Here is a 14,747-nt window from a genome sequence, read left to right on the forward strand (position 1 = left end):
TTTTTAATGTATATGTTTATAAGTATTCAAAATTAATGATATTATAATACGTTTTAAAACCTATTCTTCATAACATAAAAAAATGAAAAAAGTTTAATTATAATAAAAGATTCTTAAGTATGAGATTTATTCTTAATAAACTAATATATATATATATATATATATATAAAATGCGATCATTATTTTAGTTAAATGGATTAATGAAACAAATTAGTCTATTATTAAAAAAAATACTTTAATGACATGTTATGCAACTAGGAAAGAGTGAGACTTTTGAAGTGTCAAGTATATTTGGAGGAAAATAGTGATAATTGAGTGATATTTTGGTCCTAAATGAAACATAAATGATATTTCAAGACAATTTCCTAAACTTGGGTGACCATTTAGGGAATTGACTCGAAAAATGACCAGAATGGTTCTTAATATATGCATAATGCTTTATTTTTATTTTTAATATATTTTTGATTGAAATAGTTCTTAATATATAATAAATGTGTTCATTTTGATTTTTAATATATCTCACTTGATTGAAATGATTCGTATTATATGATAAAAGGTGTTCATTTGGTGTTTACCCTAAATCAAATATACTTATTTAAAAAAAGTGTTAAATATTACTATCGACCCTACGTGGCTAACAAAATTTATCATTATTTTCTTTTTATTAGCTTCAAAGAAAGAACTACATAAAATCTTACATCATTTTCTCTAGTTTTTCCAACAACATTTACTATACACTCTTCTTTTTAAAAATTATTCTATTGACGTGATTTCTATTTTAAGCAAGAGAAAATAATAAATTTTGTTAGAGAAAGTAATGAAAATGGTGTTAGATTTCATGAGATTTTTCTTTGGAGCAAACAAAGAAGACATCAATGGTGAATTTTATTAACCACGTAGGGTCTATAGTATTTAACACTCTTTTAATAAATATGTTAGACTTAGGTAAAGGACAAAAATGAACACATTTTGTCATATACTAAGGACCATTTCAATCAACTGAGATGTATTAATCACCAAAATAATTACTACTTTTATTATACTTTAAGGATCATTTAATCAAGTGAAATATATTAAGAATCAAAATAAAGCAATACTCTTACATTATAGACCCTTTTGGTCATTTTTTTCATATTAACTGAATTCGTGAGATAATGCACATATATTAAAAAAATATTTAAGGACATAATTTATATCATATTTTTTACTATTACCTTTAGTTAGAAAATATAAAATTTTAATAAATAAAAGGACAAATATAAAAAAAAGTATCAAACGTCCATCTTGAACTTTAAATAAATAAATTATTTTGAATAATAAAAAAAAAGTTCAAAAATTTAATTAATACGAAATAAAACGAGTAGTATCTACAACCGTACAAAACATCTCGAAAAAGAGAAAAAAGACAAAAAGAAAGAGAAGTTTACATGAGCGTAAACACCATAAAAAAGTTTTCCTGTATAAAACTCTCTTGTCATCTCTTCAGCGCTTTGCTCCTCCTCTCCTTTTTTTCCCCTCCTCGCCGGAAAAGCAGTCAATTTTTTCCGGCGATCGGGATTAATTATACTCACTGGAGAGATAATTCTTTCATTCTCAGAATGTCAACAACTCCATTTTTATCCGTTAAGTACCCAAAACCTTTTATTTCTATCCCCAATTCAATTTTACAGAGTAAGACTACTTTTTTTATAAGGTATCCAGTTCTAAAAGGGTTTAATGGTGGCGCTGTTGCATGTTCGACTTCGTCTCCGTTAACTGGGAGAGTGGGTTTGCACAGACGGGAAGGCAACTTGTCGTTACTGTCGTTTGGTGCTAATCCGAAGAGCTTTTATGTAGCAGAAGATGAAGAAAAGGTGGATTATTCACAAGCACTTTCTGCATTGCTTCCTTTTGTTGTGGCCCTTACTGCTGTTGCTGCTCTTTCTCACCCTTCAACTTTCACATGGTAACCATATCTTCTGTTGCCCAACTTCAACTCTAAACTCTTGCTATTCTAAATTCGTTACCTTCAATAATTTATCTTTGTTAAGAAATCACAAATTTCCGGTTTAATTTGAACACAATTGCTATTTAAATCGAATTTAGTTCTACATATGTTTTTCGGGTTCAGGAGTACTGATATCATGTAGGTAAGCAAATTCCCTTCACTTTAACTATAGCTTATGGGTATAGTCTTTTGTTTTTGTGAATTTAGTTACTACAACATTTGTATATTGTTGTCTTGTATAAGTGATAGAGGAATATGCAGGGTGTCTAAAGAATTGTATGCTCCTGCACTTGGAGGAATCATGTTATCAATTGGTATTAGACTTTCTATTGATGATTTTGCTCTTGCGATTAAAAGGTAAGCCCAATTTACTAGTTTTATGGACCTGATCACTGGTAAAGTAGTTGGATTTTTTGGTTGTAAAGCTTTTGACCTTTGTTGATTGCAGACCTTTGCCCTTATCAGTTGGATTCGTTGCTCAATATGTCCTGAAGCCAGCTCTTGGCTTGCTGGTAGCACAGGCATTTGGGATGCCTCCAATGTTCTACGCTGGTTTTGTCCTTATGTCTTGTGTTGCAGGGGCACAATTATCAAGTTATGCCAGCTTCTTGAGCAAAAGTGATGTGGCATTCAGTATTCTCTTGACCAGTTCAAGTACCATTGCTTCAGTTCTTGTTACTCCACTTTTAACTGGCCTTCTTATTGGTTCAGTCGTTCCAGTTGATGCAGTTGCAATGGCAAAGTCAATCTTGCAGGTATCAGATGCCCCAACACTATTGCTTCTTGATAATTATCAGAATTGTAGTATGTCAAACAGTACAGTCCATATGCATTTACTGTCTTTGCAGGTCGTTCTTCTCCCCGTCGCTCTTGGCTTAGTGCTGAACACCTATGCAAAACCAGTGGTATCTGTTATTCAACCTGTGATGCCATTTGTTGCCATGATTTGTACTTCACTGTGTATTGGCAGCCCTCTTGCAATCAATCGCGCTCAGATTCTTTCTGCTGAGGGTGCAAAATTGATCGCTCCAGTACTGACGTTTCATGCAATGGCATTTGCAGTGGGTTATTGGCTCTCGAAACTTCCAACTCTGAGGTAATTGGCTAGTCTCTTGTAGATGCACCTGATTTATGTGATGAAATGCATTTGTTATTCAAGCACCGTACTTGTGACACATTTTCCGTCATGTTGATGATTGCTTTCCTGTTGTTAGATTATGTTATACTCATCAATGTACCATCTACTGCATCAGAAGAAAGTATTTCTGATTTCACTTAAAATGAACTATCCAAACTCCGTTCCATCATAGTGGTGCAAGAGCCTTGTCAAATTGCTACTATGGGCATTCACATTAATTGACCTGTCCAATTTTGGGTTGAATATATGTCGTTTAATGGGTGGTTAAATATCATATGTTGATTCTTCACTCATAAGAAAATTATATTTTTTACTCGGAAAGTTAATAATGTTCAACTCTTGCTTCTGAAATACCATCTTTAATTGCTTCAATTTGTTGCCGTCTGTGGGCTTGAAGAGAACTGATGGTGTTCGTTTTCATCTACTCTGCTCTCATTGCATGTACAATGGCAGGTTTGAAGAAGAAGTGTGCAGGACGATTTCTTTATGCACAGGAATGCAGAGTTCTACACTGGCGGGGCTACTTGCAACTCAATTCCTTGGAAGCAGTCAAGCTGTACCACCTGCATGTTCTGTTGTTGCAATGGCTATAATGGGCCTTTGTCTTGCCTCATTCTGGGGCAGTGGATACCGGATCAGGGACATTCCATCCATTCTGTTTCCACCAACTGCTTCGACTATCAAGCCTTCACCATAAGCTAGAGATTGGTATATAGAGAGTAGGATACTTAGTAGAAAGGTAGATGTCCTTTCAGGATTAGGCAAATTAACTTAAATGCAGTAGAATGGTTAAATGAGATGGGGGCATATAATATATATACTACAATGACCTTCGAAAGTATGTATGAAAGCTGATAAAGAGGTAGATGAGATAGTATTGTAACTTGTAAAATGAAGGGCTTGAAGCTGATGGCTGCTTGTACAGTTCTTCTTATACAATTATAATGTATAGTATTTAAGTGTAGCTTGCCTAAACGGATAGTTGAAAATACAATTACAATTAAAAAATAAAATACGAATATGTTCCTCTTTTTAAGGAGACTAGGGATCAGTTCATTTCAGGCTACAAAACGAAGCATAAAGAAAAAACATAAATATACACTTTCAAGACGTATACTTGCTAGCTATGAGGTTGGGCAAGAAAAGAAGTCGGGAATGGATTCAACAGTTATAAGAGAGAAGCATGAAAGGGAATAGGGATGGCAATGAGGACAGGGCAGGGCAGGGCGGGACAAAATATTTTTTCTTAAAATCTAGACTATAGGAGAATCCTTACCATCTGATTTAAAACTATTAACGTGGAAGTAAACAAACATCAATTTATCACCTTATTTAAGTACATAATTACTCTCAGTCTTGGAAAATTAAGAATGACTCTTAAAACATGCGAAACTTTCCCTAGGAACTAGTTTAAATAGGTATAAGAGCTTCTAAAAGAACACCAAAAGTCAAAATAGGATATAGCTCCCAATAGCTCCCACCATATGGAAAGAGGACTAGTCAAGTAGAAGTTGTCGGAGATTATCATCGCTTCACCTTAGAAAACATCACTGATCTTGCTACTAGACTTTGTCAAGTGACATAATGAGAGTAGTATCAATACAAACAACGCGTACTAGTAGGTATCATCGGTTGACCCCAATCTGCCACATAATATCATGCAAGTATTCAAAAGAACATACAACTTGAAGCTATACTACTCTAATCCTTCAACCACAACATTTACTACCAAATAATACTACCTTTGAACTCATGCAACCTATCACCAAACTTCCCTACCTCATTCCACTGTATCATAATTTGTATCAAGCGTGGTACTCAAGCCAATCGATAATCTATATCAGGCGTGGTACCCAAGCCAATTGATAATCACAACAACACACAATCACAAATTAACTTTTAAGGCCATAAGAAATTAAGACAAGTCATTGTATGAGATTCAAAAAAGATATTATTTCATATTCATCCATTTTTTCTTTGTAATCACATATTGTACAAGCTATACTACAGAAATAGTTAACGTCCACACATAATGTAGATTGGAACTCAATTCAACCATCACCTATTTGAAGTGACCCTTCCTATACAATTTCTTGCTCATGGTCCAATTACCCATATGTTAACACCCCTCAGAACAACATCCAACAACAGTCATAAGGCCAACATTACTAACCAAGTGCCTTACCAAAACAACAAAATTCAATGTATTTAATTATGTGAACTCCGTGTCCAAAGACCTAAACATGAACTCTCTTATCAATATACAAGTATTATGCATTCCAAAATGGATCTAACTACTCATATAAGTCTAGTTTACTTGGACACTAAGCAACTATTGTGAAACTTTGAACACGAACTTCTGACTTCAAGGGGTCGAATCCTGATGGAAGTATTCTCGGAATTCATGAATTTGTACCTTATTTGCGTTGGAATCCCCTCTGCATTGTCCCAAGCTTGGAGCAGTCTAGGAGAATTTTGAAGTAACCCTCGTATATTTTACCACTGGAGAGGGGGAGTGTAACACCTCGAAAGTGTAAAGTCAGTTTGAAGTTAGAAGGTTGCAGAAAAATTGTTGGTGTAGTGTTTCATGAGACCCATGTACGGGCAGTAGTTGGTTCCACAGTTCGTGGGAGTGAATCATGGGTAACACTTAAAAAATTTGAGTTTCAATAACTTATACACGAATGGCTAGTACGGGCCGTAAAAAGGAAGACGGGTTGTAGTTGGGACTCGTGGACTTGAACTTCAGAAAGTTGGGATTTCAGTACTTGAGGTTCTACGGATGGCATGTACGGGTCATATAGTGGACAACGAGTCATGGTAGTTCTTCATGGTTTTCATTAGGGAAATAAGACTTTCAGTACTTGAGATCCATGAGTGGCTAGTACGGTCCATAGAGCGAAGTACGGACCGTAGGAGTTGTTCTTGAAGGTAGTCCGACAATTTTACTTCAGAGTTATTCATATTTTTTCCTACTTTTTTAATTCCTATACTATATCGTTTTAGGCCTAGTTTAAAGGACTATAACTGATTATAAGACCCTAACCCCCTCCCCATTCCCTCTCATTCTCTCTCAAACTCCAAATACTCTCTCAAGTCTTCTTCTCTAGAAAAGCTAGGGTTCCAAGAATTGCAAGTCTCCATTGAAGATTTCGAATTAGGGATTCATCAAGGTATGTGAGAACTTCATCAATGAGTCCTTCTTCATCCATTGAGTCACAAATATACCAAAAATTTCACTTTCACTTTGTGATCCATGCCCAAATTCTAGGATTTTCATGATTTTCTCTTGGGTTCAAATGATTTTAAGTTTATTAATCATGATTGATCTTATTATGCCTGATTTGATAAAAATGTAATATTTTCATGAACTAATTCTATGTAAGTATTTTATGATTATGATTCAAGCTATGTTGATATCATGCATTATGTTATGAATGATTTTATGATTCAAGGATTTCGATTGAAGTGTCATCAATTTTATATGAAAAGATGAGGCTTTTGATTGAAATACCCTCCATTATAAATAAATATCATGATTTAGATACTTTTAATTAAAGTGCTTGTTATGAGTATGTTAAAATCATGAAATAATGGAGTTATTCTTATGATTATGAGATTATGTATGAATGGTTCAATATTACAAGGTACCTATCGTTTCAAAGATTATGAATATGATTATGCATGTTTTATGTTGGAGTTTACTTAGCACCGAGTCAGAATAGTGGCGATTACCTAGGTTGTGATCCCGTAGGTTATGTCCCGATTGGACATTAGGTAGTAAATTGATAACGCTCAAACTACTCATAAAACAATCAAATGAGTAAGCAATCGCTAGCAATATAAATACCCAGCAATTGAGTCGGGGTCGAATCCCACTGGGTGTGATCTAAATCAAAGAATTCAATAAGAAAATTAAGATGCAAACTAATCTATTGTAGCAATTAGGACAAATGAGTGGATGATTCCACCAAATTTCAAATAAGAGTTTGAAATCAATTATCACGATTCAAATAAAACATGGTTTAAGCAAGTAGAAGACGATCTAGGGGTGTGGGAGTTGGTGTCAACCTCAAATACGGGATACAAATGCTTGCTCAACAATGCTAGACAATCATGGATAGGCTGGGTAATCATAAATGACACAAATGTTCTTTTGATCTCAATGTGTCATATCACATACTCTCTTTTCGGTCTCATCCACGTGAAGATACAAATTAATCCAATACCTTATAAAATCTCTCTTTCAATTAGATTTGAAAATTAGAAATGAAACTACAATTTCTCTTTCGAACAAACTACAACAGTCAAATCCAATTTGCAAGTATTAAGCCAATGACCCACTCAAATTAATCTCTTTCGAGCATCAATCAAAGATCTAAGCTAAGACTAAGTTTGCAACCTTGACCCATAAATTGAGCACATGTTGAATCATTCACATCCATGAATAACTAGCAGAAAAGTAGAGCAAGACACTAAACCCACTAAATTAGTTAACACCCAACTCCATAATCACACCCTTAAAATTGGGGTTTTAGCCAAGCATCATAAAAGTGAAAGAAATTATACCAATTATACTTTCAACCATCAAAGTGTTGATAAATCAACAATAATTTGCAATACCCACTTTGAATTGAAACCTCAATTGTCAAAAAACAAAATTATTCAAAACCCCAAAACTAAGGAGATATGAGAAAGGTAAAGTCTTAATTAACTTAGATATTCAAAAGTCTATTTTCTAGAGTTGAAAAATAAAATCAAAAGATTATCCCTTCATTTTCTCTCTCCTTTGGGCTATTTATAATTTCACTAAAAATTAGTCTAAGATCCCATGCATGACCTGATCGGTGACATTAGTTGGACTCGCCTACTTGATCAGTGGATCAGTGTCTTATTCTTCAGCTCGTCCTTTCTTGGATTCAGACTTCAGGAGTTTAAACATCACCCGACAAACTCAATTGAGTATGTCTTTCACGTTTAGAGAGTCATCGATGACCACCTTTGTTCGCCCATTTTAGCCTTCACTTTGATCCAACTTTCTGTTACCTTAGGCGATGGAATTTTGACTTCACCCAACTACTTCGGTGAATTGCCGTTTGCACTTTACTTCATCAACCTGCCTTGAATATTCTTAGACTATTCCACGGCTACAACGACTTAGGAATTCATTCTCCACATATCTTTCATGGATTTCATATGGTTATAAATTAGTGATTTACAAGGTTAATTTTATGGTTATGATCTCTCGACCTCTAATCACCTACCCTAGTTAACAGTCCAACTAGCCATTGAGAGGGGATAGATTGAATCAACTAATGAGTATTAAAGATATTATCTAATTTCATAACCAAGCACAACACTTAGGTATATCTCTATCCTAAACACAAATCAATTCTAGTGATAGACAAGAAAAGATCATGCTTCTTGTATTCTACGTTTTATCTCTCTATTCCTCTCTCGAGTTCAAAAGTAGATAATATATTTATTCTTATGGTGATCAAGCATTAAAATACTAATTCAAAAATACAAGAATAGTTTATACGATAATCACTTTAATTCATAAAATCAATGTTCAACAATCATTCATAATCGCATCCCCAGAACAAGTGTTCTTAGATATTCATGGTAATAAAAAACATAAAGTTAATTGTATTCATGAAATTCAGGACTAAAATAAAGTAGAAGAAAAGGAACTTAAGATGAATTCTTGTCCCTTGTTCTTGCACTTGAAAAAGAAGAAGTAACCCTAAAAAAAGAGGATTAAGGTTCTATTTATAAGATTTGGGTAATTATTCTCTTCTCCATGTTGGTTTTGGAATCCAAAAATCTTGGAATTTTCCTTGAGGTAGAGTCCCCCAGGAGTTTTCACTATAACGCAGCATGCTTGTAGTGCGCTAGCGTTGGGGCTTCTGTTGTTTTGCCCCTGGATTGGCACTCTTGTAGTGCACCAAGATGAAGGCTCAAGTAGTTCAGATCCTGGGATGACGCGCCACCAGTGCGCCGCAACTTAGTCATCCTTCATGCATTCTGTCGCGTGATCCTTTGAGTTTCATCCATGCTTTCCTTTTTTGTTCTGCTCCCATGTTCTCAATTTCCCTTCAAAACTCCTGAATTAGCCAATCACATTTCTTTGTGTAAAATCATCACAATATTACTCAACAACATAGAAAATAACATAAAGAACATTCTTAAAACACAAGGCACATGCGGGTAAAACATAGTAAATGAGCATATAAATATATCCAAGATCAGGCAGTTTGGCTTGTTTAGGAGTGCCTAAGCGACCCTTGGCTAGGGAAATTTAGACTTTGGAGTCTAAGTTCATACAATTGGGTATCTCTGAAAAGGTGGAGTGTTAGCCAGTATTGAGGTTAATCCCACCTTCATAGAGGAAATCAAGGCTAAGAAATTTGAGGATGTGGAATTGATTAAGCTCAAAAGTAAGGTGGTGTCTGGGGAAACCCTATATGCCACTCTTGATGCAGATGGTGTGCTAAGTTTTAGAGGAAGGATTTGTGTTCCTCGAGTTTGTGACTTGATCCAAAGTGTGTTGGTAGAGTCTCATGGTTTCTGGTACTTTATTCATCCGAGTGTAACCAAGATTTATTGGTATTTAAGGCTACTTTATTGGTGGTCTGGGATGAAGAAAGGCATTGTTGAGTATATTTCTAAATGTCAGAATTTTCAATAGGTAAAGTATGAACATCAAAGGCTTACAAGTTTGCTTTAGAGATTGTCTATTCCTGAATGGAAGTGGGAAATGATAGCTATGGATTTCATTGTGGGACTACCTAAGACCTCGGGAAGGTATGATTCGATTTGGGTCATTGTTGATAGGTTTAATAAATCAACCAATTTCATTTCAGTCATAGTGGATTGCAAATCTCAATAGTTGGACGACATTAGTAAGGTTGCATAAGGTGTCCCAGTTTTATCATTTCAGACAGTGACACTCAGTTTACTTCAAAGTTTTGGAGAAAGTTGTATGAAACATTGCACACCTAACTCATATTCAGTACAAACTTCCATCCAAAGACTTATGGGTAGTCATATAGGACTATTAAGGTATTGTAAGATACGGTAAGAGCGTTTGTGATTGATTTTAGGGGTCAGTGAGATCAATTCTCACCCTTATGTGAGTTCTTCTACAATGATAGATATCACTCCTGTAGTGATATGGCACCGTTTGAGGGATTTTATGAGAGGGGATGTAGATCTCCTATAGGGTGGTTTGAGACTAGTGATGTGAAACTTTTAGGGGTCGTTTGGTGTGATGGATAAGAGGATTTAATCCAGTGATAATTTTTAAGTGACTTTTAATCTGTTGTTTGGTTGCAAAGGGTGGGATAACTTATCTCAGGATTAACAATTAGTCCTATGATAAGTTATCCCTCCTGGGGTGGAATAATAATCGCAGGATAAAGTAGGTAAAATAACAAAAATACTCCCCTTAAACCCCACTTTTATACACCACTTTACATTCACGTATATTAACATAATTTTTAACAACATTTATAATAACATTCACAACCTTAATTATTTGTTATTCTTATGATAATATATTTTTCTATTAAAAAATTACAATTTATAAATAAAAATTTTGTTTATGAATATATTATAAGTTGAATTTATTTGTCTAATTCTTATGTTTATTTATATTTTGATTTCTCTCAAAATGTTCACTCCACCAATAAATTACATATTTTTAATTAATTAGTTTATTACTCACTTAAAATTTTCATTCTATATATCAATTAAAATTTAGATAACTTTAAAATGTAGATAACTTTAATAGTAAAATTTCTTCTACTTTTAATAAACTTAAAATGAAAGTTTTATTTTTAAGCTAAGTAAGATGGAATTTTATTTTAAACTAAATAAGATGAAAGTTTTATTTTTAAGCTAAATAAGATGGAAATAAGCTAAACAAGATGGAAAGTTGATTTTTAAGCTAAAAAAGATGAAAGATTTATTTTTAAGTTAAATAAGATGAAAGTTTAATTTTAAAAACACACGGCACAATCATGGAAATGCACACCCAAAAATATTTAAGCTAAATAAGATGGAAAAATTTATTTTAAGAATGAATAACTAAAACTTGCAAAGAAAATGTAAAAAAACTAAATAAGGTGGAGGGTATTTTTGTACACAAACAACTTATTCTTAGAAATTATGCAATGAATATAAATTTGAATATGACAAACCAAACAAGCAATAAAAACTAATCACAACATAATTAATCTCATCATAACTTATTCCAGTATAACTTATCCCAGCATAACTAATCCCATCATAACTTGTATTCAAACCAAACAACCCCTTAGGTATTAATTTGGTAGGGAAGCTCTGGAAAGGGTGAGGAGAATTCAGGATAAGTTGATGGCAACTCAGAGTAGGCAGAAGAAGTATGCATATCACAAGGTAATGGTCATGTTATTTCAAGTGGGTGATAATGTTCTATTAAAGGTGTCTCATATGAAGGGAGTAATGAGGTTTTTTAAGAAGGGTAAGCTTAGTCCTCGCTACATTGGTACGTTTGAGATTCTTGATGGTATGGGGACAATGGCTAATAAGTTAGCACTGTCACCCAATTTTTCTTGAGTTAACCTAGTTTTTATGGAGATTATATCATTAAGGTTGTGTTTGGTATGAAGGAAAACATTTTCCGGAAAATGTTTTCCAATTTTCTCATGTTTGGTAGGGTTAAATGTTTTGGAAAATGTTTTCCAAATCAACTCATTTTCCTCAAATTTAAGGAAAATGACTTCCCTACAAAACTTAAGGAAAACATTTTCCAAACCTCTCTTCCAACTTCAAAATTTATTTTTTTCACCCCTATCCTCGATCCCCCCACGCACCCACCCCCTACCAGCCCCCCACCCCCCCCCCCCAAAAAAAAATAATTTTAAGTTTGTTTTTAAAAAATACTTTCAATTCAAAATTTCATTTTTTCATCCCTACCCTCGACCCCCACCCACCCACCCCCTACCAGCCCCCCCACCCCAAAAAATAATTTTTAAGTTTGTTTTTCAAAAATATTTTCAATTTCAAAATTTAATTTTTTTCACCCCTACCCAACCCCCGGCACCCCACCCACCCCCTACCAGCCCCCCCACCCCAAAAAATAATTTTTAAGTTTGTTTTTCAAAATATTTTCAATTTCAAAATTTAATTTTTTTCACCCCTACCCACTCCCCGGCACCCCACCCACCCCCTACCAGCACCCCCGCACCCTCCAAAAAAAAATTTAAGTTCATTTTTAAAAAACTTTCAACTTCAAAATTTTATTTTTCACCCCAACCCACAACCCCCCCCACCCACCCCACCCACCCCCTACCAGCCCCCACCCCCCAAAAAAAATTTAAGTTCATTTTTAAAAAACTTTCAACTTCAAAATTTTATTTTTTCACCCCAACCCACGACCCCCCCACCCCACCCACCCTACCCACCCCCTACCAGCCCCCACCCCCCACTCCCCAAAAAAAATTTAAGTTTGTTTTTAAAAAATATTTTCAATTTCAAAAATTATTTTCTACTCTAGTTAAAATAAAAGATATTTCTCAAAAATATTTTTCATTCATAAGTCAAACACTAAAAATCTTTTCCGGAAAATATTTTCTACTCACCAACCAAACATGAGAAAATAAGTCAAAAATCAACTTGTTTTCCAGGAAAACATTTTCTAGGAAAACATTTTCCATGGAAAACATTTTCCTTCATACCAAACACACCCTAAATGGAACTCAATTATGTTAGACAAGTACATGTAGTATGAAGAGGAACCGGTTGCAATTCTTGATCGGGATGTTCAGAAGTTGAGGACAAAGAAGAACAAATCAGTAAATGTTCAGTGGAAACATCATTCGATTGAGGACAATACTTGGAAAACAAAATGAGACATGTGAGACAAGTATTTTCTCTTGTTCAAGGATTTAGGTACTACCCTATTTTCTATTCTAGCCCATTTTCCTTGTTTGATCACTCTGCACCTTCTATCAAAAATGGAAAATTGGCTATGGAGATTCCGTGCATCCAGAAATTAAAACAAAGGACTTCAATAGGAAAGTCGTTTCAATCCAATTCATTCTTGGGGTCAAGACGTGTGATGGGTAATTTTTATCTGTTGTAATGACCCATCTCAGTCATTATGAGTAGGCAAATAGTAATATAATTTTGGCCCAAAGAACTTTCTAGGTAGTGACTAAATTTTTTTAGGCTAGGCTAGTGTCAGGTGGAATTTGGGCTTGGTGTGGTCAAGGGCTATCTTGGAATGGGTGAGGTGTAATATTTCGGCTTGTTTGAGATATTCTGGTTTCCAAGACATTAAGGAACATATAGGGCTCCAAAGAATCAAATTCGAGTGAGTAGAACTCACGCAATTGAATTCGGCATGAAAGGGATAGTTCATGACATCAAGGGAAGGAGGTACGCTGTGAAAAATAGGACATTCAGTGATTTTTGAGCCTATGAAGTTAGCATACTCCACTATTTCTAGGCTCAAGCCGCTATAGATGAGTGTGCAGACTGATAAAGAGGGGTCACTATAGCGGGTTGGGCCCTATAGTGGGGAAATATGGGATTTTAAGAAGAAACAAGCCCAAACCCTTAAATTTTCTACACTTCTGTTCTTGGAATTGGGAGGGAAAATCTAGGGTTTTTTGCACCTCAATTTCCATGGAATTCATTAGTAAAGGTAAGATTATTATTCCCCAACCTCGTACATTGACTCTTGTCCCGTAGAATCTAAGATATTACTCTTTAGGGGAGGGGTTTGACATGATTTCATGGTGGGAAAATCCCTAAGTGGGGGAAGTAGATAATTAATTGGCTTGAGTTAGGAATAAAGTAAAATCCTAGTATAATTTGGCCATTGTTGATTCGTTGTTTCTTTTATTATTTGTTTTAGACCAAGAAGTAGCCAAGGTACTTCAAAAAGGGAAAACTCCATTTTTTTTAGAGTTTTAAAGAGGCTTGATTCAAGATAGGTGATGATCGTATGTTTTCGGTTTATGTATGTATGTATGTCTACAACTTTATAGTATCACTGTAAAATGCTCGTTAGGGAAACATACAAAATGTAATCATGTTGATAATCTTATGCATGAACTGGTTCTGACTTATGGTTTCAAGTATTATTGTTCATGTTATTTGTGATTGTGCATGATTTTCCCTATTTTCTTGTTGGCTCGGGTACCATGCCTCGTATAGAATATCGTCATGATTGGCTCAGATACCATACCTCGTATATACTAACAATTGGCTTGGGTACCACACCTAGTATGGGGATATCCATAAATTGTTGACTCGGATAACACGCCAGTACACTAGCTATGGATGGCTCGGGTATCACATTGGTACACTAAGAGTTTGACTTTTGGTCCATGAGAGGACAGGTTTGTGTTTATGATTCCATGAGAGGACCGACATTGCAGTTGTGATCATGTTGGACATGAATCCAGGTATTTTTTGTTTCATGATATGTGATAGGGAGTCCATATGCATTGATAAATTTTATGTGTTTTTTTTGTAACTGTATTGTCGTAAGCTGTTTAAATTCATATCTTGGACTGACCATATGATCCTACCAGTACACTAAGGTTTGTGAACTGATATTGCACCTGT

At 34.7% G+C, this 14,747-nt stretch overlaps 1 protein-coding gene across 1 annotated transcript; it reads left to right on the forward strand.

Moving 5' to 3' along the window:
* The first annotated feature begins 1,463 nt into the window (after positions 1-1,463).
* LOC125818179 (probable sodium/metabolite cotransporter BASS3, chloroplastic) lies at positions 1,464-4,024 on the forward strand. Its single transcript, XM_049497723.1, has 5 exons — positions 1,464-1,945; positions 2,249-2,344; positions 2,436-2,742; positions 2,836-3,083; positions 3,579-4,024. Exons 1-5 carry the CDS (start codon positions 1,599-1,601, stop codon positions 3,820-3,822), a joined length of 1,242 nt encoding a protein of 413 aa, XP_049353680.1. The 5' UTR covers positions 1,464-1,598; the 3' UTR covers positions 3,823-4,024.
* Positions 4,025-14,747: the final 10,723 nt, after the last annotated feature.

The sequence above is a fragment of the Solanum verrucosum genome, unplaced genomic scaffold, assembly GCF_900185275.1.
Source record: "Solanum verrucosum unplaced genomic scaffold, falcon-dt-bn FXZP01000898.1, whole genome shotgun sequence".
NCBI lineage: Eukaryota > Viridiplantae > Streptophyta > Magnoliopsida > Solanales > Solanaceae > Solanum > Solanum verrucosum.

Coding starts and splice junctions, on each gene's coding strand:
- LOC125818179 (XM_049497723.1), top strand. CDS start 1,599: ATGTCAACAACTCCATTTTTATCCGTTAAGTACCCAAAACCTTTTATT. Junction 2,345..2,435: donor TTTGCTCTTGCGATTAAAAG/GTAAGCCCAATT, acceptor TGTTGATTGCAG/ACCTTTGCCCTTATCAGTTG. Junction 3,084..3,578: donor TCGAAACTTCCAACTCTGAG/GTAATTGGCTAG, acceptor GTACAATGGCAG/GTTTGAAGAAGAAGTGTGCA.